The following is a 27,389-nucleotide window of genomic DNA, read 5'->3' on the forward strand; positions in this document are numbered from 1 at the left end:
GGCCAGCGGAGCCCTAAGGCGTTGGGCGCCGGCGCGGGCGCGGAGGAGAGCTGGGCGCCACCCCGCGGTTGCCTGCCGCCCTCTGGGACAGCAGGTGAGGGATACGCGGGGCCAGTTCCGCTCCTGATGGTCGCAGCGCTCGCGAACCAGAGACAGAGGTGGTGTGGGCGGGCAGAGAGGCTGCAGGATGCAGGCGCCAACGGGAGCACGACCAGGTCCAGGCCAGGGGCAGCTCGGGTGTGGGGACTCAGGTCCCAGGCATCTAGGAGTGAGTGAGTGTCTAAAGGCTACTGTGTGCATCCAAGAGTCTGGAAGCCCCGGGCTATGGGATCCCTGAGAGAGAAGGTGTCTGAGCTTTTGGCATGAGATGAGGGCAGGCAGGAGACAGGTAGACGTGTGGGTACCCATGGACCGCATGCATATTTGGGCAAGAAGGGCATGAGATGAGGGTGAGGGGTCACTGAGGAGCTGGAAGGACACATTGCATTCAGGGCAAAGACAGACAGGAGCAGGCTGTGGGCCTGTTTCTGGAACCAGCTGCTTTGGGCGAATGGGGCTGATTCTAAGGATGTTGTACTCCTGGGAGCCTGTGGCAGGGATGTGATAAACTAGATTTCCATGCTGGGCCCTGTCCCGTATCCCAGGTTGGCTCTTAGTGAGAAAATCACTGGCAGCTGGTATGTAAGCACCAACATTCTCAGATCCCTATGCCACCCAAGGCCAGGAAAAGTGGGTGAAATCCATCAGCAGGTCTATTTGCGTAAGCTGTATACTGCTTTGTCAAGGTAGATGCTCCTAAAATAAGTGTCTTTACCAGTCCCACCTGGATTTTCTTTACCAGTCTAGGTCTCACTTGCTAAGCTGCTTCCTTTCCTCCTGGCGCCCCCTGGCTACACGGGTCTAGAAAGTGCTCTAGGGAGCACAGCTGAATGGCTCCTGAACTTACGACTATAGTTCCCAGTGGGAGGACCTAGCCTGGGGTCTGAGTGTGGGGGTGTGTAGAGGTGGGCGGAGTATGTCTAACATCCAAGAATCTACTCCAAATAAGGGAAAATATGAAAGAGCTGGATTTTGGTTTCCTGAGGCTGCCCCAACTGGGGGCTTTGGGATGGGGCGACATCTGGTGGTGGTACTATGTCCTCTTAGGGACAAAGCTCCTCTTACTCTTTCATTCCTTCTTTTTCCTAGCTAGCCAAATCCTAGGGCTGAAAGCTACAACAAACAAGTTTTGTCCTGTCTGCTGAAGCTGACTTCTGGTCAGTTCCTCTGATTCAGTTTCCTTGTTCTCTGAAAATTAAGAAATGAATTCAGATAACCCAGTGGGATGGCACTTAGTGGAGAATCAATTCCTGATGAAATTTCATTCCTAGGAACTTGCATTCTAATGGTGGGGGTGGGGGGGAGAAGGGAGTCTAGTAGGACAATTCTAAGCCTGTGTTGAATGGCACCTGGCAGGCTGGGACCCCTTCATAGCTCTCACCCTAGTGCGTTTGATGCAGGAGTGTATGAAAAGTAGTCAGGACAGGAAGGAGAATGTAGCAGGTCGGTCTCAGTATTAGAAAATGCCATTTGGCACCGTACTAAGCACCATTGGTGGGGGAATCATTGAGGTTCTAGGTTCTGTGAAAGTGAACATGTTGAGAGGAAGAGGGGAGCCCGGTGCGATCACAGCCCCAATACCCGCGATGCACACACCAAGCCATGGGAGAGCCAACCATATTTGGGCATGACGCACCAGCCAACCCAGGACCCTTTTTCCCCTTGGCATTTAGAATATCAGTTATTACTCGAATTGAGCAGTAGAAACAGAGACCTGTTTTACTGAAGAAAAAAGAGATTGAGATGGAGAAAGGAAAAGGCAAAGTACAGAGGGCTAGGAGAGGAGTGATTCTACCCTGGGAAGAAGCCATAAGTAGTCTGACTTTTCTTGAGTATCCTCTATAGTTTCCTTGTTCCTGGGTCTTTGCTAGTCTCTGACTCAGCACAGCAGCTTTTACATCATCATCTGCAGAATTGCGTACCAGAAAATTAAACTTTCAGAAAACAGCTTCACACTCTTCTCAGAGCACAGCTCTGGCTCTTAAGCGAACCACAGCCACCTGTGCTGCACACTCCCACTTTGTCTCCTGGCCCTGTCCTTGAGCCTGGCCACATCCACCACTGAGCTTCAAATTGAGCCCCAGGTGCTCAGTCCTTTTGGACTCCCTGAGCAGGCCCTTCTGGGGCTAAAAAAGTTATCTTCCCCCTAGCATCCTGCCTGTATCCTGTGTCACTTTGGACTCAGAGGCTATTCTGTCAGGAGAAGCCCACTTTTAAGTCCCCTCAGGGTTCCAAGTGGACAGAATGGTGGGTTGCGCAAGCGTGCTTTGGCTGCACGCACTCAGTGGATGTCTATGGCCCGTGTCCATTGGCACACCCAGGCCCTTTTGAAGGCTGTTTGGTCCTGGAGTGCTGGCGGCCTCTTGGTCCAGTGCCCCATTTCCTCCCGAGTGTAGTGGGGCGGGGGGGGGGGGGGGAGGCGGTGGGAAACCCCGGCGTGCAGGTGTGTGGGCCCGAACTGTTAGAACTGGCTGGCCGTGTGGGGCGGGGGCAGCAGGGGCCGCGTTAAGTTCGGTGTGTTGGTGCACTTAGCGCTGGCGCTTTCGATCGACTCGCTTATTGTTGGGCTCTTCCCACTGCTGCTGACCAGAGGGAGGCCGAGGACCCTAAGTCCGAAACTGGCGGGGAAGGGGGAAAGAGGGGGCGATGATGACGAGGGGTGGTGGTGTTGAGATTGGGGCGGAGCCCCAGTGATTCACTGACACCCCCCCCCATCCGCCCCAATCAGTGGGGATGCAGAGTCCCTTGTAAGGGCGTGCCGGCTGCAGCCCAGCGATCCCGAGCCAAACAATGCTCAGCGTTTCTTCGCTCTGGGTGTATTTCCTCTAGCGCTGGTGCAGAGGTTGTGGAATTAGGAAGCCTCTGTGCCCTCTTCGGGGCCCAAAGACCCTCCCTAAAGCCCTGGAGGTGGGTGGTACCCGCGAGAGGCAGGGACCTTTGTGGGGGCATTCCAACGGGCGGGGCAAAGCGACGCGGGTGCGGCCCCGAAGCTCCGCCCTTGCGTCCCGCCCTGATGAAGCTCTGCCTTTGGCTCCGCCCTCTACCCGCATTTAAAGGGCTCGCTCTCTCCACAGCACAACCTCTGTTGTTCTCGGCTTCGACTCTCAACACGCCGAAGTGCCTGCGGCTTTAATTAAAGGGCCGTCCCCTTGCCGAAGCTGCAGCACCGCCCCCGTGGCTCCTCACGCCTCAAAATGAGTAGCTCCCACTCTCGCTCTGGCCAGAGCACGGCAGGCGCGGCTCCGGGAGGCGGCGCGGAGACGCGGGACGCCGAGATGCCCGCTACCGAGAAGGACCTGGCGGAGGATGCACCATGGAAGAAGATCCAGCAGAATACGTTCACGCGCTGGTGCAACGAGCACCTCAAGTGCGTGAGCAAGCGCATCGCCAATCTGCAGACGGACCTGAGCGACGGGCTGCGGCTCATCGCCCTGCTGGAGGTACTCAGCCAGAAGAAGATGCACCGAAAACACAACCAGCGACCCACCTTCCGCCAGATGCAGCTCGAAAACGTATCGGTGGCACTTGAGTTCCTGGACCGCGAGAGCATCAAGCTCGTCTCCATCGGTGAGGGCGCGGGCCGCCCTGGGGCAGGGGCATGGGCGGGGGCGGGGGCCCCATCCCTTTCCGGGCCCCCCGATACCTTTTTCCGGGCCGCGGCGCAGCCATTGATGTCCCTGGGGCCCCTCGGCCGGTCTCGCTCAGTGCAGTCCTCGAGAACAAAGGCGCGCGGGCTGGCCTGCGGAGCGTGCGAACCGCTACGCGACCCCGCCCGCAGCGGCACGCTGGCCAGCGCCCAGGCTGAGCTCACATCCTCCGCAGGCCGCGCCCCCACCACTATACCCATCGTGGGACCGCGCCTGGTGAGGCGGGTACTGACCGGGCAGCTGGCACTGAGTGCCTCACCCTATCCTGGAGGAAGAGGAGGCCATCGGCCCTTAAGAAAGGGCCCTGTGGCCTTCAGGTGCCCTCTGGTTCTAAGTTGGGGGTTTGAACTTGTAGATCCCATTGTCTAGGGACTCTTTCTGCTTCTGTTTTCAAAAGATTGGCAACACCCTCCCCATGGGAGAGAGTTCACATGCCTGGTTTAGATTCCCCGATTGGGGTGAGAGGGGTGAGCCTGAGCACTAGAGAGAAGCAAAACTGCACCCAAAGCAGGTTAGGCATGGTTGAGTTGAACAGATCTGTCTGGTAGTCTGCATAAACACCAACTTTGCCATTCACCCCGGGCAAACTTGCTTCCTTGGTTTTCTGCATCTAGGATGCAGGAGTTGGTTAAAAGTTACTCAGGGCTCACTGCCAGCCCAGTGTCCTTGCCACTTGGACTGGAGAGGCTGGCATTGGCATACTCTACAGCAGCATCCCAGGCCTTTCTCAGTAGGTGCTGCTCCAGAACAGGCACCAGAACTGGGGACTTGGGGAATGTGGAACAAGAGGAGTAGCACAGGGAGTGTAGGAGCCCAAGAAAGTGAGAAAACTCTGCTTTCCCTTGCCACTCTGGAGCTCTGAATTCTTTTGGAATGCTAGTGGAGGCCCACCCCCCAGCCTCAAGAAGGTCTAGCCAAGCTGAGTCATTTCTGAGTCTGGGGGGGGGGGGGTTACCGGATGTGGGGAGGCCAGCCACACCCCAGCTCTTTGGGGGGGGTCTCCTCCCTCCTTTCTCCCCTCCTTCTTGTGAGCTGGCTGGAGCAGGCCTAGTTCCCAGAGCTTTGCCATATAAGGCAAAAAAATGTTGGAAAGCAGCAGTGATTAGGGGAGGGAAGGGGGCTGGCTGGCCCAGGGGCTGGGGAAAGGGGGTGGGATGGGGCGGGGCCATCTAACCAGGCAGTCTCCCAGCCCTAGGTCCTGGTCCTCCCCTTCCTCTTGGGAGGGGGATGGTGCTGCCATTGGCCTGCCTGATATGGGCCAGGGGGAGGGCCCTGCCTTAATTTTCCTGGTCTGGTGGGCCTGGCCTTACTCCCCCCTACACACCCCTTGGAGGTCACTGGAGACCTCCGAGGGCACTTGTGTTGCACCCAGGTCTTGGGGATGGGAACCTGGTGAGAATCCCTTCCCTATCTTGGGTCCCTGCTCTTCTCAAGCCTCCCTTCCCCATCCTCACACTATTTGAGGGCAGTGGAAAGCAACCCCGAAAGGCCAGAATCAACCTGTTGAGGGACAGAGGTCACTCTGCTTAGTAGAGAGGCTTAGCTAGTCCTCCTAGCTGAGGTGCTGCCTTTGGGTTGGGAGGCCACCTGCCATGGACGGCCCTTTCAAGGGTATCTGTCTTTGTCCTCAGGCCTCCCTCTGCAGTTGACTCACTAGACAAATATTCTCTGATTACAGGGAAGGCCAGTAGGGTTTCCAAAGATGAACTCTTAAAACCTCAGCCCACCCTGAGGCACCCACTCCTGAGACCCAGAAGTGGCCTTGGGTGGGGCTCCAGAGGAGTTGCCATGGTGATGGGTATTCAGGGTGCCCGCCCTAACCACTTCCCCTGTGGTAAGCCTTCTGCTTGCCTGCAACCTACAGCCCGTTAGGTGGCAAATCGTGAGGGTGGGGGGGTGGCAGCTGAACAGGTTCTGCTGAAGCAGCAGGATAGGGGGACCCCACCCAAAACATCTGCCACTGAGTTGCCAAGTGGGCCATAGGCACCAGACCTAGCCTCATTCAGCCCCACCCTATTCCTCCCCAGCGAAGTCGGGGCGGCCCACAGTGTCTGTTGCTCTGTCACTCCTGCAGTTCCCTACAGGCCCCAGTGAGTCAGGAACATGCAGTCCAACCATTTGTTCCTTTGAGACTTGGCTCCCCCTGAGCCAGCCCTATGGCCTCCTGACTCCTAGCTTGGCTTGGGAGGACAGGGAAGTGGGGAGGTCCGGGGTTGCACACCCCTTCGCCCAAGGGTCCTTGCCCAATGCTTTTACTTCCCCTGCCTTATACCCCCATCCACCCGCCCTGGAGTGGTAATTGTATTTCCCAACAACACTTTGCCAACCTGGCCTTCCTCTTCCTCAGCCCTAACCCAGCTTGAGGTCAGGAACTCTGTTTTGAAGGCCAGATAGGGCTGTGTTCCTTCTGGTCTGCAGAGATCCTGGGTACTTCTCTGCCTCAACAGGAGCAAAGCAGTTATCCTAGCACTCTCCAGGGCTGCCCTCGAGGGCCTTCCCTGGCTCTTTCTGCAGGCAGGATTGGCGATCTGCCCTTCCTCTGGGTCCTGGGACTGCTAGTTGTTCCTCCCCTTAGTGCATTGTATCATCTTGTATCTTATACTCTCTTGAGTGTCCATCTGCGAACACCCCTTGTGGCCCCACAAAGACCTTGGGAATAGAGTGATCCACATTTCCCCTCCCCTTGCTGAGCGGGGGGCCTCTTCCTCCTATCTATTTGGCAGCTATCTGCTGCCAAACTTTGGCCCAGGAGTGGCCTGACTCCCTATCTTGGGGCACCCTCCCCCAAGGCTATGGGAGGATCTGTGCATGCCCAGTACTTCCACTCCTTTTCCCCACAGACAGCAAGGCCATTGTGGATGGAAACCTGAAGCTGATCTTGGGCCTCATCTGGACCCTGATCCTGCACTACTCTATCTCCATGCCCATGTGGGATGAGGAAGAGGATGAGGAAGCCAAAAAGCAGACACCCAAGCAGAGGCTTCTGGGCTGGATCCAAAACAAGTTGCCACAGTTGCCTATCACCAACTTTAGTCGAGATTGGCAGAGTGGCCGAGCTCTGGGTGCCCTTGTGGATAGCTGTGCCCCAGGTAAGGGCAAATGGAAGTGAAGGCCATTCTGCTGAGCCTGTGTGTTGGCCCTGGGATGTGGTTCTGTAGCCCTCAGGTTCATGGCATGGACTTCCTTATTTCGCAGGCCTGTGTCCTGACTGGGACTCCTGGGATGCCAGCAAGCCTGTAAACAATGCGCGGGAAGCTATGCAGCAGGCTGATGACTGGCTGGGCATCCCTCAGGTACGTCCCCTGATATGCTCTGCCTGAGGCAGGTGTGTGTGGGGGGGGTGTCATGTTCACAGTAGACAAAGTCCCAATGGCTCCTGTTTTCTCCCCATGACAGGTGATCACCCCTGAGGAGATTGTGGACCCCAACGTGGATGAGCATTCAGTTATGACCTACCTGTCCCAGTTCCCTAAGGCCAAGCTGAAACCAGGGGCTCCCCTGAGGCCCAAACTGAACCCAAAGAAAGCCCGAGCCTATGGGCCAGGTGAGATAGCCTGCACTAGGGAGACTCCTGGCCATACAGTGATATCCTCCCCATGGGACTGTGCCCTCTCTGAACTTGAAGTCCCAAGGGAATCTCTGGCCACGCGGCAGTTACATGATCAGATAATTCTTCAAAGGTCAGGCAGCTGAGAATGGATCGCTGTTGATCAGAACTGTTCCCTTGAGGCTGGGAAGGTGGCTCAGTGGTAGAGTGCTTGCCTTGCATGCATGAGGCCCTGGGTTCAATTCCTCAACACCACATAAGCAGAAAAGGCTGGAAGTGGTGCTATGGCTCAAGTGGTAGAGCGCTAGCCTTGAGCTGAACAGCTGAGGGACAGCGCCCAGGCCCAGAGTTCAGGCCCCACGACCAATACACACACAAAGAACTATTCCCTTAACATCAGAGTGCTAGTACACTCCTCAGAGGAGGAGAAGCCAGTGGGATGCTTTTTTATAATGGGAGACAAACTGGTCAAGGGATCACAGGACCCAAGGCTTAGGCAGGGCTTAGGTTCATCATACCAGTGGAGCAAACCAGCGTGCTCCAGAGAACAGGCATAGTTGTCTTGGTGGCAAGAACTGACCTAGGTGAGTCCCTAGGCCAGTCTCATACTTGGATATATGCTAAACGAACTTGCCAAGATGCAAACATGCCTGCTTTGGAGGACTGCCAAGGAGGGATAGGGACTCTAATGCTGTGTCCCCCACTCTTCCCGTCTCACTGTCTGGAGACCAGGAAGTAGAGAGATGAGGCTGTGGCCCTAGCACTAGGCCCATCACTTTCTTCCCTTCCCCTGATAGGCATAGAGCCCACAGGCAATATGGTGAAGAAGCGAGCAGAGTTCACTGTGGAGACTCGAAGCGCCGGCCAGGGAGAGGTGCTGGTGTACGTGGAAGACCCAGCCGGACACCAAGAAGAGGTAGGATGATGCGAGTATACTAGGGCAGGACCCTGCCGTGTCCCCTTAGGGAGTGGCTGCTCTTACCAAATGCTACTTCCCCACTGCAGGCAAAGGTGACTGCCAATAATGACAAGAACCGCACCTTCTCTGTCTGGTATATCCCCAAAGTGACGGGGACTCATAAGGTGAGCCCTGAGCGGGCAGAGAGTCAGGTGGCCATGGGCGGTGGCGGGTAGAGGGCCCCCTCACCGCCCTCACGGCCTGCTTTTCCTGTGAACAGGTGACTGTGCTCTTTGCCGGCCAGCATATTGCCAAGAGTCCCTTTGAGGTGTATGTGGACAAGTCACAGGGTGATGCCAGCAAAGTGATGGCCCAAGGCCCTGGCCTGGAGCCTAGTGGCAACATTGCTAACAAGACCACCTACTTTGAGATCTTCACCGCAGGTGAGGAAGGGACTGCCAGGGCCCACCTGGCCTGGGGGAAGAGCTGTCCTGGCATCGTCCAGAAGCTGAGCCTGTGCCTTACAACAGGAGCTGGCACGGGCGAGGTGGAGGTGGTGATCCAGGACCCTACAGGACAGAAGGGCACAGTGGAGCCTCAACTGGAGGCCCGAGGAGACAGCACCTACCGCTGCAGTTACCAGCCCACAAAGGAGGGTGTCCACACGGTGCATGTCACCTTCGCTGGTGTGCCCATCCCTCGCAGCCCTTACACTGTCACTATTGGCCAAGGTAGGCCTGGCCCTGGGTATGCCCCAACTGTGGTACTGGGGCCCTGACTTCCTGTGGGAGGGGGAAGCCATTGGGGCTATCTAGCTCCAGTCCCCATCTGGGTGGCCCTGGACCCTGAGCTTCACTGTCTGGGCATGCACTGTCTTTCCTCCCCTCCTGGGACCCTTCTTCCTCCTCTTCCTCTCCATCTCTCCTCTCCATGCTTTACCTTCGGAAGAGCTGGCTCCAGCTGTCTAGAAACCTGCTGCTCTCTGCTCTGCCCACAGGGTCAACGGTACTTGGCTCCATCTTCCTCTTGGTGGGGAGGGATGGGTGGGGGCCTTGGGGCTGGCTCTGAGCAGGTGGGAAAAGGCCTGCTCTGTCCTGGCATGGGATACTGTCCTGGGGTCACAGCCCATTCCAGTTGTTTCTTGCATGTGCCTTACCAGCCTGTCAGGCAAAGCTCTTAAGGGACTTTCGAATCCCAACAGCTTGGTCCTGTGGGTGGCAGGCAAGGGGATAGCCAGCCCCAGGTCCTGGCAGCTCATCTGACCCTTCTGTCCACAGCCTGTAACCCAGCTGCCTGTCGGGCTGTTGGCCGGGGCCTTCAGCCTAAAGGTGTGCGGGTTAAGGAGACGGCTGACTTCAAGGTATACACCAAGGGCGCTGGCAGCGGGGAGCTGAAGGTCACTGTAAAGGGTCCCAGTAAGTTGGGCTGGGGCTGGGGTGTGTGGTGACAGTCCTTGGGGGTCACTGCTGGCTAGACCTGAGTGGCTCCTGTCTTGGCAGAGGGTGAGGAACGTGTGAAACAGAAGGACCTAGGGGACGGCGTGTATGGCTTTGAGTATTACCCTACAGTCCCTGGCACATACACCGTCACCATCACATGGGGTGGCCAGAATATCGGACGGAGGTGAGACCTTCTGCCCTGCTGCCCACCCCTTCACCCGTGTCTGATGATGAGAGGCTGGCTGGCTCTTTCTGGGTGGCACAGAATGACCCCTATGCAGGGCAGTGTCTCTTAATGCTTCCCTGTGTGCTCTCACATTTGCAGTCCCTTCGAGGTGAAAGTGGGCACGGAGTGTGGCAATCAGAAGGTGCGGGCCTGGGGCCCCGGACTGGAAGGAGGCGTTGTTGGCAAGTCAGCAGACTTCGTGGTAGAGGCCATTGGGGACGATGTGGGCACCTTGGGTGAGTCAGAAGCTTCGCTATGGGTACTTGGGGCAGAGGGTGGCAAGGGCAGCCCGCCTTGAGGCTCCAGGGCACCGATGTGACTGTTGGCTGTTGTCAGGCTTCTCGGTGGAAGGTCCGTCGCAGGCCAAGATTGAATGTGATGATAAGGGCGACGGCTCCTGCGATGTGCGCTACTGGCCCCAGGAGGCTGGCGAGTACGCGGTCCACGTGCTGTGCAACAGCGAGGACATCCGCCTCAGCCCCTTCATGGCAGATATCCGCGATGCACCCCAGGACTTTCACCCAGACAAGGTAAAGGGCACACAGCACTGCCTTGAATCTGGGCCTCCTCCTTGTGCCCTGTCCTAGCAGCCTAGACGTAAGCCACTATCTCCAGCACCATGCTCTTCTGCCACTCTAGGCTCCTGCCTGATCTGACTGGGGTTTTGGAGACCTTGTCTTGGTCTCCTGAGATCTGGGTGGTCTCTTGCCAGGTAAAGGCACGTGGGCCTGGATTGGAGAAGACTGGCGTGGCTGTCAATAAACCTGCAGAGTTCACTGTGGACGCCAAGCATGCCGGAAAGGCCCCTCTCCGGGTCCAAGTCCAGGTGGGGTGCTCACCCATGTTGGGCAGGGCAGGCAGGCACCCAGACCTCGGTACTGACCAGCGGGTGCCTGCTTCTGCCTGCCTTACAGGACAACGAGGGCTGCCCTGTGGAGGCCTCAGTCAAGGACAACGGCAATGGCACTTACAGCTGCTCCTATATGCCCAGGAAACCAGTGAAGCACACAGCCATGGTGTCCTGGGGCGGTGTCAGCATTCCTAATAGCCCTTTCCGGGTAAGCTAGTGCCCAAGCCTTGAGCCCATCGTCTCCTTAGCATTTCTGCTTTGTTTCTATAGCAGTTTTAAAAATATGTATTAAGTAGTTGTACAAAGCAGTTCCAACTCCTGTAGCCAGCTTACAAGTACAATGCTTCTTCATCGGTGTCACACCCTCTCATCATTCTCCTTCCTTCGCCACCCCAGCCCAGCCTTCACGTTACGTGATTCAATCTATATAGTGTACATGAAATGAGTGCATTTGCTCACCCTTCCTCCATTCCTGTGTCTACCTTCTCGTTGCTCTCCCACTCACCCTGAACAAGTTTCAACTTCCCGATACTCTTTTTGTTGAACACTTGATTATTTGTTCAAAAGAGTTACGCAGTTCGACTCTTTCCCTAAGTATACTGTCCTTAAGTCATTTTGTGTGCTCTATAGCAGTCTTTTTTTTTTCCCTTTCTGATACTGGGGCTTGAACTCTGGATCTGGACAGTGTCCCTGAGCTTTTGTGCTCAAGGCTAGCATTCTACCACTGGAGCCACAGATCCATTTCTGGCTTTTTGTGGTTTTCTTTATCTTCTATAGCAGTTTTAATGAGAGAACGTTTGCCTGCTACATGGTTCATGCATTTGAAGCACACAGCTCAGTGACTTTCATATAGATGAAAGTCTTCTTTCTTTGTCTTCTTTGCCTAGTCCCGTAGATTTTTTTTTTTTTTTTTTTTTTTGGGTCCGGTCGTGGGGCCTGAACTCTGGGCCTGAGCTCTGTCCCTCAGCTCTTCAGCTCAAGGCTAGCGCTCTACCACTTGAGCCACAGCCCCACTTCCGGCTTTTTTTTTCTTTTTGCTTATGTGGTGCTGAGGAATCGAACCCAGGGCCTCATGCATGCAAGGCAAGCACTCTACCACTGAGCCACCTTCCCAGCCCCAGTCCCGTAGATGTTTTTACTTTGGAGCTAGCTTAGTAGTCCTGCTTCGAACGCTCGGGTACAGTGTTTCTGTGGACTTCGGTTTTCGTTTCTTTCTAGGAGTGGAGTTTACAGCATTATATGGTGGCTGTTGGAGGAACTTTGCCACATGGTTCCCAAGGCAGCACTACCATTTTGCCTGTCTACTGGCAGTAGCTAAGGGAGCTTCTGTCACTGCAGGCTTGTCCCGGTTATTCCTTTGCGCTTGTTCCCATACCCTACAGGTGAATGTGGGAGCTGGCAGCCACCCAAACAAGGTCAAGGTGTATGGCCCAGGAGTGGCCAAGACAGGGCTCAAAGCCCACGAACCTACCTACTTCACTGTGGACTGTACGGAGGCCGGTCAGGGTAAGGACTGGCTCTGGGTGGAAGGACAGGTGTGTGGGGGGGGTCTCCCCACAATGTCTGAGGATCTGTTGCTTTCTCGTAACTACAGGCGATGTCAGCATTGGTATCAAGTGTGCCCCGGGAGTGGTGGGTCCTACTGAGGCAGACATTGACTTCGACATAATCCGCAATGACAATGATACCTTCACAGTGAAATACACGCCCCGCGGGGCTGGCAGCTATACCATTATGGTCCTTTTTGCTGATCAGGTGGGATTTACTACCTCTGGTCCCTAGACTGATGGGTGTTGGAGTATTGTGCTCAACCTATCTTCTGCCGCTCCCTACAGGCCACACCTACCAGCCCCATCCGGGTGAAGGTAGACCCCTCTCATGATGCCAGCAAGGTAAAAGCTGATGGCCCTGGTCTCAGTCGTACAGGTAAGGATGAGTATCCTGTGGGAGGTTGGGAGGAAGCAAGGGGGGAAGACTTGAGAGCCAAGTCCCCCTATCTCCTCAGGTATTGAGCTCGGCAAGCCCACCCATTTCACTGTCAACGCCAAAGCTGCTGGCAAGGGAAAGCTGGATGTCCAGTTCTCAGGGCCGGCCAAAGGGGAGGCAGCGCGAGATGTGGACGTCATTGACCATCATGATAACACCTACACAGTCAAGTACACACCTGTGCAGCAGGTAGCCCTCTTGACCCCTCCGCCACAGTTATTCAGTCTGTGCTTCCTCATATGGTGTGCTAGGTAGGCTGGCCCAAGGGGAGAAGAGTTGGGGAGCAAAGCTGGTTCTGTCTGAGTTCTCTTGCCCCTATGTCCCAAGGAGGACAACTAGAGGTGAAGAGAGACCAAGGGTCCTAGTTGGTGACCGGTGCCTTTCTGCACCCATCTCAGGGCCCAGTTGGTGTCAACATCACTTACGGAGGGGATGCCATCCCCAAGAGCCCCTTCTCAGTAGGAGTGTCCCCGAGCCTGGACCTCAGCAAGATCAAGGTTTCTGGCCTGGGAGAAAGTAAGTTGATTGGCACTCATCATAGACACTGCCAAGACACCTCCCCCCTCAGCCAGAGCCTTGCCCCACGGGTGGTCTTAATTTACGTGTCATGGTTGTCTTTTCTTTTTCCTTCCTTTTATCATTCCAACAGAAGTGGACGTTGGCAAAGACCAGGAGTTCACAGTCAAGTCAAAGGGGGCAGGTGGCCAAGGCAAAGTGGCCTCCAAGATTGTGGGTCCCTCAGGTGTCGCAGTACCTTGCAAGGTGGAGTCCGGCCTGGGGACTGACAATAGCGTGGTGCGCTTTGTGCCTCGTGAGGAAGGGCCCTATGAGGTGGAGGTGACCTATGATGGGGTGCCAGTGCCTGGCAGCCCCTTTCCTGTGGAAGCAGTACCTCCGACCAAACCTAGCAAGGTAATACAATCGAAGTTGGGAGGTCCTATGGGAGGAAGCCACTGTGCTGAGGGCCCAGAGGGTGTCCCTCTACTCCACCTTTGCCTTCCACTTTGGTTATCTTTGCCCTTATTGATGGATGACCAGCCGGTGGCAGCCTGAGCTTGTTCTTGTCTCTTTGAGGGGGGAAGAAAGTCAGGGAAAAAAGAGATCGATCTGGGGTTGGGCTGGAGGTGACATAGCCTCAGCTCCTGATCTTCCTCTTCCCTCAGGTGAAAGCATTTGGGCCAGGACTGCAGGGGGGCAGTGCAGGCTCCCCTGCCCGCTTCACCATTGACACCAAAGGTGCTGGCACAGGTGGCCTAGGCCTGACTGTGGAAGGCCCCTGTGAGGCACAGCTCGAGTGTCTGGACAATGGAGATGGCACATGCTCTGTGTCTTACGTGCCCACTGAGCCCGGCGACTACAACATTAACATCCTCTTCGCTGACACCCACATTCCTGGCTCCCCATTCAAGGCCCATGTGGTTCCCTGCTTTGATCCATCCAAGGTCAAGTGCTCAGGCCCTGGGCTGGAGCGGGCCACCGCTGGTGAGGTGGGCCAGTTCCAGGTGGACTGCTCAAGTGCAGGCAGTGCAGAGTTGACGATCGAGATCTGCTCTGAGGCTGGGCTGCCAGCCGAAGTGTACATCCAGGACCATGGTGATGGCACCCACACCATCACCTATATCCCTCTCTGCCCTGGGGCCTACACTGTCACTATCAAGTATGGTGGCCAGCCTGTGCCCAACTTCCCCAGCAAGCTTCAGGTGGAGCCTGCTCTGGACACATCAGGCATCCAGTGCTATGGGCCTGGAATTGAGGGCCAAGGTAAGGAGGCCTGCTATGGGGGTCTGTGGGGATAGAGTGGAGAGCCTGGGTCCCCAGAGCCCCAGCCTCCTCACTGTCCTTCTTTCTAGGTGTCTTCCGAGAGGCCACCACTGAATTCAGTGTGGACGCTCGTGCTCTGACACAGACAGGAGGGCCGCACGTCAAGGCCCGGGTGGCCAACCCATCAGGAAACCTGACCGAGACGTACGTTCAGGACTGTGGAGACGGCACATACAAAGTGGAATACACGCCATATGAGGAAGGTAGGTGCCGGGGCTCCCTTGGGCCAGGTAGCGGGTGGGCAGGGCAGCGCAGCCTCCTCCTGACCTGCCCTGCCCTCCAGGACTCCACTCTGTGAACGTGACCTATGATGGCAGCCCTGTGCCCAGCAGCCCCTTCCAGGTGCCTGTGGCAGAGGGCTGTGACCCCTCCCGAGTGCGTGTCCACGGGCCAGGCCTCCAAAGCGGCACCACCAACAAACCCAACAAGTTCACAGTGGAGACCAGGTGAATAAGCCACCTGGCCGGGGGGGGGGGAGGGTGAGAGTGTCAGATTCTATTGTCAATGGGCCTGGGAACCCCAGGGAATAACAAGCTGTCCACTTGGACCAGGGGAGCTGGCACAGGGGGCCTGGGCCTGGCTGTAGAAGGCCCCTCGGAGGCCAAGATGTCCTGCATGGATAACAAGGATGGCAGCTGCTCGGTAGAGTACATCCCCTTCGAGGCTGGCACCTACAGCCTGAATGTGACCTATGGGGGTCACCAAGTACCAGGTGAGGAGATGGTGGCCAGGGAAGGGCTAGGACGGCCTCTGCGTCCCTCCCCAGTCTTACATAGCCGCTGTCCTTCTGCCCCAACCCCCAGGTAGTCCTTTCAAGGTCCCTGTGCATGACGTGACAGATGCATCTAAAGTCAAGTGCTCTGGGCCTGGCCTGAGCCCGGGCATGGTTCGTGCCAATCTCCCTCAGTCCTTCCAGGTGGACACAAGCAAGGCTGGTGTGGCCCCACTGCAGGTCAAAGTACAAGGGCCCAAAGGTGAGCAGGAAGGTCAGGTGGGCCTAACATGGAGGTGGACGGGTATCTAGGTAGTTGGCGGAAGAGCTTCAGGTGGCAGTAGAGCTGGGTGGAAACCCGAAGAAGGGAGAGTCGACAGGACTTGCCATTGAACAGATGTGGGAGGGTCTGCATCCAGATGGTCCTAGGCTGCAGGTGCTCGGGTCCTTCCTGCCGTTGGGAAGGACATGGTAAGGTGTAGGCCCGAGACACAGTGGGATGGGAGTAGGCCTGAGCTGTTGTTACTGGGGCCAGGCTTGGTGGAGCCAGTGGATGTGGTGGACAATGCAGATGGCACCCAGACCGTCAACTATGTGCCCAGTCGAGAAGGGCCCTACAGCATCTCAGTGCTATACGGGGAAGAAGAGGTACCCCGGAGGTAAGAAGCAAGCCCATTGCCTGTGGTGAGGGCAGGCCGGGTGCTAAGAGCTGTCTGCCCATCACTCACAACACCCTGGCCCCAAAGCCCCTTTAAGGTCAAGGTGCTGCCCACACATGATGCCAGTAAGGTGAAGGCCAGCGGACCTGGACTCAACACTACTGGTGTGCCAGCTAGCCTGCCAGTGGAGTTCACCATTGATGCCAAGGATGCTGGGGAGGGGCTACTGGCTGTCCAGATTACGGTGAGTTTGCTGGCTTCCCATAGTGCACTGCAGCTCCAGGGGAGAGGAGGAAGGGGAGAGGGGGCCAGACCTTAGTGCCTGCAGTATGGAGCTGCAGGCAGGGCAAGCAAGCAGCGTCTTAGGGAGCTGCAGCTGGAGGACAGGGAGGGGCAGGCCTCTGCTTCCAGCTTCACAACCTAAGGATGGCGGTGAGCAGATCAAGCTTCTTACCTGAGCCTGCGGTGCCTCCGTTTCCTCGCCTTTAATCTCATGGGCCAGGAAATAAGGATACAACCCTGAGATCTTCCAGGCAAGCCCCTCTTCATACCAGGGCAGGCCGTGGGGCCAAGGTTGGGTGCCAAGCTTCCCTAGTCCTGCCTTTTTTTTCCTGTCAAATGCCGTATACTTCAGGGATTCCATTTTCAGACTCTGCGTATGGGAACATAAAGGACAGAGCCATATGCAGGCGGACATCGGGACCATGGTAGTTGAGGGGCCCAGAAGTTGTCCCTGGAGCAGTGGTGGACTTGGGCCAACCTTCTCCCCTGTGCTCTGCCCCACAGGACCCCGAAGGCAAGCCCAAGAAGACACACATCCAAGACAACCATGACGGCACATACACAGTGGCCTATGTGCCGGATGTGACAGGACGCTATACCATCCTCATCAAGTATGGTGGTGATGAGATCCCCTTCTCCCCATATCGTGTCCGGGCTGTGCCCACTGGGGATGCCAGCAAGTGCACAGTCACAGGTGAGCCAGCCTGCCAGCGGCCACCGTGGAGCTCGGCACGGGGCTTGGGTGTGCCTGTGTGCAAGGGCTCGCTGCTTGGGGCGGCGTGTGGGAGTGGGGGCCGCCCCCTTGAGTGACTCACCTGACCTTTCTCCTTGCTCTCTGCCCTCTCACCTCAGTGTCAATCGGAGGTCACGGGCTAGGTAAGCTGCTTGCTGGGGCCACTCCCAATGCCCCTCCTGCCCAGAGGGGCGGCTTCCTTTCCTCTTCATTGCTAATTCATTCCCAGAACGGTTCCAGCTGCAGCTCTAGGCAGGGACAGAGTGGGAGGCTGTGTGAGACAGGGCTGTGGGCTAGAGAGGGTTGCGGCCCAGGGAGGATTCTGGAGCTGAGCATGAGTGCTCTGGCCCTTCCCCCTCTCTGGGCCTCCATTTCCCTCTCTGAGCACTTGGGTTGCAGCTGAGAGCTTTGGGGTGAAGTGTATCCTAAGAGGTACCCCACTGGGGACTTTGGGGTCTGGGGATCTTGGCACCCCAGGGAAGCACCGGGGGACCAGCAGCAGGTGCTTCCTTTTCACAGGGGCTCCTGCATAGGCAGAGGGGACTAAGGGTCTCCTCTACTCAGTGGGAGTCTCGAGCCCTGGTCAGATCCACAGACTTCCATCCCCACCTCCCAGGGGCCTCTGCGTCCCAGGCTGGGGGAGGTGCATGAGCGGGTGGGGCTGGCTGGCGGTGCAGTAGTGCCAGTGCCAGTGACTGCTTGGGCCTCCAGCATGGCGGGGCGTGGCCCAGCCTCAGAGCCCCAAAGTGCACTCTGTGACCCATCTCCCTCCTTCCCTCCCTCTCCCCAATTTCCCCCAGCAGTGACGTTATTCACACAGTCCCCAGCCAGACATAGGGACACCCCAGGGGTGGGGAGGAGAGGCTACAATTACTCAGGAGCCTCTGAAGGCCACAGGCCTGGCACTTGGACAGGTGGCCAAGAAGAGGGATAGAGATTAACTAGGGGGTTTGGGCAGGGCTACATTGCTTTATAGAGTAGGCCATGGGATCTGAGATTGCAGGGTGGGGGCGATGCAGGCTAGGTGGTAGGGGAGGCTGGGACTGGGAGCAGCCCATTTCCCAGGTGCTAGGGCATCAAGGAAAGGAGTGAGTCAATGGTCTTCATTTCCCTGGCCACCGTGTGTGGAATCAAAGCAGGAATCAAAGCAAAGCAGGAAGACCAGGGGAGTGGCTTAAGTCACTTTCAGACAAGCCAGAAGCTTGTCTTGGGCCATGTCAATGGCTATAGAGCTGCAAGTGGGAGGACAATTGGAGGTGAACTCTGAAGAGGGCATGGCCAAAACCTGCTGATTGGCCTGGGGCTGGGTCGGAAGTGGGGTGCCAGGGAGAACTGTCAGAAGAGGGCCCAAGCCACCAGCTAGCTAATGTTGGGCGGGTATGAGTGAAGCCTCACTGGGCATCAGGCAGCCAGGTCCGGAGTTGAGGGAGCTTCCTGGGCAGTGGAAGGCCAGCACAGAGCCTGGTGTAGTGGGAGCCCTCAGCTAATAGGGGGACTTGGCGGCAGGCTGGCCAGAGGGGCCCTTGAACTTGGTCCTCAATCAGCTGCTTTCCTGGCCTCACAGCCCACAGCCTCCAAGCCTCCACGGCTGAGCCCCAGGTCATAACGTCACTGTCCTTCCCCTTTCCTCGGGCACTCTGGGGCCCTGGAGGCTGCTCGAATGCTCTATCCTTGCAACCCAGTGATGGCTGTGGCTTGGCCCTCCTGTCCCCTGTCCCCTGGGTGCTGCCACTGCTCTGCCAAACCTGCTGCGCTACACTGCTCGGGTGCTAACCCTGCTGCCCGCCTGCTCCCTGCTCCCAGCTCTTGCCTGCGCTAGGCTGCCTCTCACCATGAGCCTCTGGTTGAGCGAGCATTCTCAGTTGTCAGGAAAGTCCAGTTTCACCCACCATCAGGCCTGGGGACTGGAGGTGGGGGTGGACGGGGAGGCAAGTATCACAGCCCCCCCCCACGCTGCGGCAGGACTCCACCTCACTGCGTCCACACATAGCACTGCGGCCCAAGGCCAGGCCACAGGGGCGCCGACAGCTGTGGGCCTAGCCAGGGCACTGATGTTTATCAGCATGGGCTGTGAGGTCAGCTGAGGCTGAGTTGGCAGCAAATGCTTATGTCGGGATAGTCCCTTCCTGTTCCTCCCCAGCACCTGGGTACCACCCATTAGGCCTCTGCCATGTAGTTCTTGAGATGCTCAGGAGAATCCTTCCTGCCTTCTGAGAAACCACTCGCCATTACAGCTTGGGGAGAGGGGGGATAAGGTGGGAGGGAGGATCTGGCTGTGCTTGGTGGTGGCATAAGAGGCCTGGACGGGCAGGCTGATGGCTGCAGACTGAGTGCCAGGCTCACCTGCTGGCCCCCCATTTGGGGACCCGCCCTGCCCTCCCAGGTGCTGGCATCGGCCCTACCATCCAGATTGGGGAGGAGACAGTAATCACTGTGGACACAAAGGCAGCAGGCAAAGGCAAGGTGACCTGCACCGTGTGCACCCCCGATGGCTCAGAGGTAGATGTGGATGTGGTAGAGAACGAGGATGGCACCTTCGACATCTTCTACACAGCCCCTCAGCCGGGCAAATACGTCATCTGTGTGCGCTTTGGCGGCGAGCACGTGCCCAACAGCCCCTTCCAAGTGACAGTGAGGAGGGGCCAGGGATGGGTGGGCAAGGGCATCCAGAAAGACCCTGCTTTGTTCCTCCAGCCCCCTTTGAAAACTATCTCCAGCTCTCTTGCTTCACCCTGCAGGCTTTGGCTGGGGACCAGCCCGCCTCACAGACTCCATTGCGGCCTCAGCAACTGGCTCCACAGTACACCTATGCCCAGGGTGGCCAGCAGAATTGGGTAAGACCTGGCCTACGCGCACATGGACACGTGAGGCTGACCTGGTGGTGTCTGATGAGGCCCTTTCTTACACATGCACAGGGATCCCAGGTTTTACTGCAGCCCCTCACCTGATCTCTCTGTCTCCACTGCAGGGACCCGAGAGGCCCATGGTGGGTGTTAACGGGCTGGATGTGACCAGTCTGAGGCCCTTTGACCTTGTCATCCCCTTTACTATCAAGAAAGGAGAGATCACTGGTAAACGGGCTGGGCAGGAACTCAGAAACCGAGGAGGCCAGGGTGTACCAATGGTCTGTCCTCACCCCAGACCTACTGTCATGCAGGAGAGGTTCGGATGCCCTCAGGCAAAGTGGCACAGCCCTCCATCACTGACAATAAGGATGGCACTGTGACAGTGCGCTACGCACCCAGTGAGGCCGGCCTGCATGAGATGGACATCCGCTATGACAACATGCACATCCCAGGTGGGCCCAAGGCCTCTACCTGTGTCACTCATGGGGTGGGAGGATCACATGAGGCCAGCATTCCATGTGGCCCCTGTTCCTCCCTCAGGAAGTCCCCTGCAGTTCTATGTGGATTACGTCAACTGTGGCCATGTCACTGCCTACGGCCCTGGCCTCACCCATGGAGTAGTCAACAAACCTGCTACCTTCACGGTCAACACCAAGGATGCAGGAGAGGGTGAGGGACGTGGGATTTTGATTCCTGAATGGGGCTCCTCACCCTGCTTCCTTACTTGACCTTTGCTAAGCCATTAGGTCTTCTCATCAGTACAGAGTCCAGCAGTGTGCCCCTGGACACAGTTCCCAATCCCACCTATGACTTTGCAGGGGGCTTGTCGCTGGCCATTGAGGGTCCATCCAAAGCAGAAATCAGCTGCACGGACAATCAGGATGGGACGTGCAGTGTTTCTTACCTCCCCGTGCTCCCCGGTGACTATAGCATCCTTGTCAAGTACAATGAGCAGCACATCCCCGGCAGCCCTTTCACTGCCAGGGTCACAGGTGAGCAGCAGCAGCAGCAGTGAAGGGTGGGCGTGGTCTGCTGTGGCTGGATTAACAGTGATGGATGGGATGGCCTGCTTTCCCCCTCAGGTGACGATTCCATGCGGATGTCCCACCTAAAAGTGGGCTCTGCCGCCGATATCCCCATAAACATCTCAGAGACAGACCTTAGCCTGCTGACAGCCACTGTGGTGCCTCCTTCAGGCCGAGAGGAGCCCTGTCTTTTGAAGCGCCTGCGTAATGGCCACGTGGGTAAGAGCTGCAAAGGGACCAGAAGGTTCTGGAAAGGGGGCTACGCACCTTCCGTTGTTGATGATTTTGCCCTGTGCCCAGGGATTTCATTCGTGCCCAAGGAAACGGGGGAGCACCTGGTCCACGTGAAGAAGAACGGGCAGCATGTGGCGAGCAGCCCCATCCCGGTGGTGATCAGCCAGTCAGAGATTGGGGATGCCAGTCGCGTGCGGGTCTCCGGCCAGGGCCTCCAGGAAGGCCACACCTTTGAGCCTGCCGAGTTTATTATTGACACCCGAGATGCAGGTAGGCAGTAGTGACCCACCGGCTGGAGTAGTCCAGCTAGCTGCTTTTGACACCCTGGCTTAACAACTGTCCCTTCCCCAGGCTACGGTGGGCTCAGCCTGTCCATTGAAGGCCCCAGCAAGGTGGACATCAACACAGAGGACCTGGAAGATGGCACGTGCAGGGTCACCTACTGCCCCACGGAGCCTGGCAACTACATCATAAACATCAAGTTCGCTGACCAGCATGTGCCTGGTGAGTGCAACCGTCGCTCACCTGTCACTGCAGCCTCCTTGCCACACGCCAGGGCCCAGCTGCCGCAGGCGCGCTGTGTGAGCAGAGGCTGTGCTTTCCTCCCGCAGGCAGCCCCTTCTCTGTGAAGGTGACCGGGGAGGGCCGGGTGAAAGAGAGCATCACCCGCAGGCGGCGGGCCCCTTCAGTGGCCAATGTTGGCAGTCACTGTGACCTCAGCCTGAAGATCCCTGGTAAGAAACCCAACATCCCAGGGGAGTTCCCAAGGCAAGGGGGCAGGGGCAGAGATCGGGGAGAGGGGTCTTGCTCACTAGGCCATCTCCCGCTTGTAGAAATTAGCATCCAAGACATGACAGCTCAGGTGACTAGCCCATCAGGCAAGACGCATGACGCAGAGATCGTGGAAGGAGAGAACCATACTTACTGCATCCGATTTGTACCCGCTGAGATGGGAATGCACACAGTCAGCGTTAAGTACAAAGGCCAGCATGTACCTGGGAGCCCGTTCCAATTCACTGTGGGACCCCTGGGGGAAGGAGGCGCCCACAAGGTTCGTGCTGGAGGACCTGGCCTGGAGAGGGCTGAAGCTGGAGTGCCAGGTAGGCGTGCTTGTCCACCGAACGCTTGTTCTCCTGGCTGGGCGCAGGGCGGTGATGGGGCAGAGCAAGTACTCAGCAGCCATGCTGATCTTGGCTATGCTTGGAGGGGGTCTGAGGCCTGAGGACCTGCCCTCCATGAGGACATACTGCTTTCCTACAGCTGAATTCAGCATTTGGACCAGGGAAGCTGGTGCTGGGGGCTTGGCCATTGCTGTCGAGGGCCCCAGCAAAGCTGAGATCTCGTTCGAGGACCGCAAGGATGGCTCTTGTGGTGTGGCTTATGTGGTCCAAGAGCCAGGTACGTGGGGTGGTACTGGCTGGAGTTGAGGAGGGTGGGGCCTCAAGGGCCACCTAGAGCCCCCCCCACCTCCCCCACCTCCCACCCTTCACCCCCGTCCCCCGTTGTGGGAGGCAGAGGCAGGAAGCCCAAACACTGATGTGTTGTGTGTTCAGTGGGTCAGCCCCTGGGGGGATGTGGTATTCCCAGCTCAGCCTTGTGTTCCCTTTCTGTCCAGGTGACTATGAGGTGTCAGTCAAGTTCAACGAGGAACACATCCCTGACAGTCCGTTTGTGGTGCCTGTGGCTTCTCCGTCTGGTGACGCCCGCCGCCTTACTGTTTCTAGTCTTCAGGTGAGGCACTGAGAGAAACTTCCCACCTGAGGCTCCTGGCCCCGGCCAGAGCAGAGCCACCATGGAGAGCAGGCCTCGGTGCTGCCGAGTGTCCTATCCAGAACAAGTCTGGGTGCTAGGCCTCTGCTCTGGCCGGGCGCAGCCCACCGCGTGGTGTTTTTCTCGTGTCTCAGGTCTAAAGGCTTTGAACAGAAGCCTGTGCCCCTTGAGCACCAGGGCTGAGGTTTAAAGAGGGACAGCCTTGCCAAGGCTGGATGCTACCCACAGATGGGACCACCCTTCCTTTTGGTCGCGTGCGTGCATGCGTGCGTACATGCGTGGGTGCGTGCGTGCGTGTGTGTGTGTGTGTGTGTGATTCCAGGGCATGGGTCTAGGGGGGGTTGGAGGACGGGGAAGTGTGCCTGTGGCTTGCTGCTCTCACAAATCAGTGGCTCTCCCTCTTTAAACCAAGTTGGACACCAGATGGGTAAGTGTGATTCTGTGAGCCTCCTCCTTTGCCTGAGTCCCAGCCACCCTATCTAACATCATCTGCTGCTGTGCTTCCAGGAGTCAGGGCTAAAGGTCAACCAACCAGCCTCTTTTGCAGTCAGCCTGAATGGGGCAAAAGGGGCAATTGATGCCAAGGTGCACAGCCCCTCGGGAGCCCTGGAGGAGTGCTATGTCACAGAGATCGACCAAGGTGAGGCCCTCTCCCTGCCCTGCCTAGCCATCCAGCCATCTGTCTTGGCCCAACCAGGGGCAGCAGGCATTCCTAAGCAGGCTTAGAGTACAAAAGGAAGGTACAGGTTTTGTAAGCAGCCAAGACTAAGTTCTAACACCTGGACCCCTGGGCCAAGAGACCCTTCCTCAACTTATAACCAAAACCCCTGGGGATCGGCTTGCCAGCCATGGTCATTAGGAAGATCGAGGGAACCATGCGGTCTTACTATTGGGCTGCCTAGCCCTGTGGCCAAAGGTATAGCGCTTCATTGCATTACACTTTGTATTGCACCTAGTTCTACCTGTTCTCAGCTACCAGAAGGCAATGTGGAATTAACAGGAAATGTTTTTGTTTTTGTTTTTTTGGTGCTGGTACTGGGGCTTGAACTCAGGGCCTGGGTGCTTTCCCATAGCTTTTTTTGTTCAAAGCTGGAACTGTATCAGTTGAGCCATATTTCCACCTCTAGCTCTTTGGTGGTTATTGAAGAAAAAGAATCTCACAGATTTTCCTGCCTACACTGACTTCAAATCATGATCCTAAGTTCTCAGCCAATTTGTTTGTTTTTGTTTTTGCCAGTTGTGAGGCTTGAACCCTGGGCCTGGGCACTGTTCCTGAGCTTTTTTTTTTTTCTTTTTTTTTTTGTCAGTCGTGGGGCTGTCCCTGAGCTCTGCAGCTCAAGGCAAGTGCTCTACCACTTCCAGTTTTCTGGTATTTAATTGGAGATAAGAGTCTCACAAGCTTGGCGCCGGTGGCTCACGCCTGTAATCCTAGCTACTCAGGAGACTGAGATCTGAGGAACATGGTTCAAAGCCAGCCTGGGCAGGAAAGTCTGTGAGACTCTTATCTCCAATAAACCACTAGAAAACCGGAAGTGGCGCTGTGGCTAAAGTGGTAGAGCGCTCCTCTTGAGCTGAAGAGCGCAGGGACAGCGCCCAAGCCCAGAGTTCAAGCCCCACGACTGACCAAAAAAAAAAAAAAAAAAGAGAGTCTCACAGACTTTCCTGCCCAGCCTGGCTTTAAACTACAATCCTTAGATCTCAGCCTCCTAAGTAGCTAGAATTACAGGCATGCGCCACTGGTACCTGGATCCCAGTAAAATTTTATTAAGAGGCAGCAAGGTGTAGGCACTTGGCTTAGAAAAGACTTCAGTGCAAATGAGCTTTGACAGTGGGCTGCTTGGGCATCTAAAGTTTCAGCCTTCAGAATGTCTGTGCTGCCTTGCTCTTACAGACAGCAAGGGAAATGACAAAAGCCAATACTCAGGCTATTCACTGCAGATGCTGTGTGCTAGGCACAGAAAGAGACCCCAGGCCCTCAGCATGTCATTCTGCTCCTCAGATAAGTATGCTGTGCGCTTCATCCCACGGGAGAATGGCATCTATCTGATTGATGTCAAGTTCAATGGTACCCACATCCCTGGAAGCCCCTTCAAGATCCGAGTTGGGGAGCCTGGGCATGGAGGGGACCCAGGCTTGGTGTCGGCCTATGGAGCAGGCCTGGAAGGTGGTGTCACAGGTAGGTCCACGGGTGTAGCTCTGACTGTGGCTGCAGTCCTCCAAGCTTTTGGTGACAACAGGAGGCGTGTAGAGGTGACAAGCCTGTGCTCAGTGGCTGAGGATAGGGACGCTAACCAGGTGGGTTGTGCCTAACCTCCCATGCTCCCAGGGAGCCCAGCTGAGTTTATCGTGAATACAACCAACGCGGGAGCTGGTGCCCTTTCGGTGACCATTGATGGCCCCTCCAAGGTGAAGATGGATTGTCAGGAGTGTCCTGAGGGCTACCGTGTCACCTATACCCCAATGGCACCTGGCAGCTACCTCATCTCCATCAAGTATGGTGGGCCCTACCACATTGGGGGAAGCCCCTTCAAGGCCAAAGTCACAGGTGAGCCTAGGTCTGGGCTACTGGTGCCCACTGGCCACTGGTGCCTGGCACTGCCGCCACCTTTCAGTCCCATGCATTCTGCCCCGCAGGCCCCCGTCTTGTCAGCAACCACAGCCTCCACGAGACATCATCAGTGTTTGTGGACTCCCTGACCAAGGCTGCCAGTGTTCCCCAGCATGCAACCCTGGGCCCAAGTCCTGCTGACGCCAGCAAGGTGGTAGCCAAGGGCCTGGGGCTGAGCAAGGCCTATGTAGGCCAGAAGAGCAGCTTCACAGTAGACTGCAGTAAAGCAGGTAGGTAGCTCTACCTCCAGCTTCTGAAAAGACTGGACCTAAACCAACAAGATGCTCAGCCTATAGGCTCAGAAAACTGCCTTTGGGGATATGTCTGTGTTTGTAGAACTACCTCCCACCTAGGCCTCCCTCCCTCCCATTGTCTGTCCCTCCAAAAAAAAATATAGCTTGTGCCTCTGGGGACAAAGAAGACACGTTCCCATTTGTGGGGAGTCTCTTTCCTGGCTAGTCCCTGTTCAAAGAGCAAATGACAAGCCTGGCACTGGTGGCTCACGCCTGTATCCTGACAGCTCCAGAGGCTGTGATTTGAAGATGGCAATTCAAAGCCAGTCCGAGCAAGAAAGTCTGAGACTCTTATTTCCAAGTAACCAGCAAAAAAAGCTGGAAGTGGAGCTGTGGCTCAAGTGGTAGAGCGCTAGCCTTCAGCAAGACAAACTCAGGGACCAGTGCGGTTCAAGTCCTCTAGGACAGGCCCAAAAAAGAAGAAAACCCAGCTTAGAGGAACTGGAGTTTCCTATGCTGGCCTGGGTTGCAAGAGGTGCTGGCAACTCTTCGGAAATAATTGTCGCCAAAAATAGGATATGAGATGGGGAGGAGAGGGTCATAGCAATCATAGCTGAGAGATGGGGGTCAGGGCCTGTGACTGAGACCCCGTCCTACTTCAGGCAACAACATGCTGCTGGTGGGAGTGCATGGTCCCAGGACACCATGCGAGGAGATCCTGGTGAAACACGTGGGCAGCCGGCTCTACAGCGTCTCCTACCTGCTCAAGGACAAAGGGGAGTACACACTAGTGGTCAAGTGGGGCGACGAGCACATCCCAGGCAGCCCCTATCGTGTCGTGGTGCCCTGAGCCTGGTGCCCATGCCAGCCAGAAGCATCCCCACACCCACCCCACTTCCCAGCCAGTCCCATCCTCCTTCTCCCCTAAATCCTGCCCTTGCCCCCCCGGCCTGCCGTGGCCACCCTAGCACTGCAGTCGCCCCTGCCCTGCGCTGTGCTCACCTGCCTTCCCGGGCTGTCTCTGGCCTCTTGGCTTTCACTTGGGCAGAGGGAGCCATTTGGTGGCAGCGCCTGTCTTCTTTGGTTCTGGGGGGGGGGGGGTGGTCCTGTGTTCAACCACCTGCTAATACTTTTTCCCAGCCAAGAAGAATAAAGTTTTGCTTCTATTCTGTGAGTGAGTGGCCATAGTTTTCATGGGGTTAGGAGTAAGGGTGAAAGCAGGGAACCAGTCCAGGCTGCTGGGATTCCAGGTGGAACTTCCTTGTTCCAAAGGGGACCAGTCCTGGATTCCAGGAGTCCTCGTCTGCATTTAGCTCCATCTCTGTATCTCTGGATTATAATATGCAAGGACAGAGATGTGATGTTTGTAGAATGGGGTCTAAGAAAAGGCCAGGAAGCTGGGCGCTGGTGGCTCATGCCTGAAATCCTAGCTACTCAGGAGGCTGAGATCTAAGGATCACAGTTCAAAGCCAACCCAGGCAGAAAAGTCCTGAGACTCTCATCTCCAATGAACCACCAGAAAACCAGAAGTAGCACTGTGGCTCAAATGGTCGAGCACCAGCCTTGAGCTGAAGAACTGAGGGACAGAGACCAGGCCCAGAGTTCAAGCCCCACAACCTGACCCTCCCCCCAAAAAAAAAGAAAAAGAAAGAAAAGACCAGGTTTCAGGAGGCAAAATGCCAGGCAGAAGAAGCTTATTACTGGCTAGGGTGGGGTCAGAAAAACCCCTGGTAGAAATGATCAGATAAATAGTCTTGGGCACTTTGTTTAGAAC

At 56.6% G+C, this 27,389-nt stretch overlaps 1 protein-coding gene across 2 annotated transcripts; it reads left to right on the plus strand.

Moving 5' to 3' along the window:
* Nucleotide 1: 1 nt before the first annotated feature.
* On the plus strand, nt 2–26,781 carry Flna (filamin A). Of its 2 annotated transcripts, XM_042667528.1 has the most exons (48): nt 2–94; nt 3,174–3,666; nt 6,587–6,835; nt 6,942–7,039; nt 7,143–7,290; nt 8,091–8,209; nt 8,299–8,376; nt 8,472–8,634; nt 8,722–8,922; nt 9,469–9,606; nt 9,691–9,814; nt 9,956–10,092; nt 10,193–10,386; nt 10,569–10,682; nt 10,771–10,914; nt 12,089–12,212; nt 12,301–12,461; nt 12,542–12,632; nt 12,712–12,881; nt 13,091–13,208; nt 13,342–13,604; nt 13,856–14,453; nt 14,543–14,716; nt 14,797–14,959; nt 15,065–15,225; nt 15,317–15,487; nt 15,761–15,884; nt 15,972–16,128; nt 16,671–16,860; nt 17,019–17,042; nt 19,283–19,530; nt 19,638–19,733; nt 19,868–19,970; nt 20,057–20,197; nt 20,286–20,414; nt 20,564–20,737; nt 20,828–20,989; nt 21,071–21,274; nt 21,356–21,508; nt 21,616–21,738; nt 21,838–22,104; nt 22,265–22,402; nt 22,620–22,735; nt 23,282–23,414; nt 24,774–24,950; nt 25,101–25,319; nt 25,409–25,612; nt 26,278–26,781. In XM_042667528.1, exons 2-48 carry the CDS (start codon nt 3,294–3,296, stop codon nt 26,463–26,465), a joined length of 7,944 nt encoding a protein of 2,647 aa, XP_042523462.1. In that variant the 5' UTR covers nt 2–94; nt 3,174–3,293; the 3' UTR covers nt 26,466–26,781. The 2 variants fall into 2 exon arrangements, with proteins under 2 accessions (XP_042523462.1, XP_042523463.1); XM_042667529.1 differs by lacking the exon at nt 17,019–17,042.
* The last annotated feature ends 608 nt before the right edge of the window (nt 26,782–27,389 follow it).

This window comes from Dipodomys spectabilis, unplaced genomic scaffold (genome assembly GCF_019054845.1).
Source record: "Dipodomys spectabilis isolate Male_0828 unplaced genomic scaffold, ASM1905484v1 ptg000411l, whole genome shotgun sequence".
Classification (NCBI taxonomy): Eukaryota; Metazoa; Chordata; class Mammalia; order Rodentia; family Heteromyidae; genus Dipodomys; species Dipodomys spectabilis.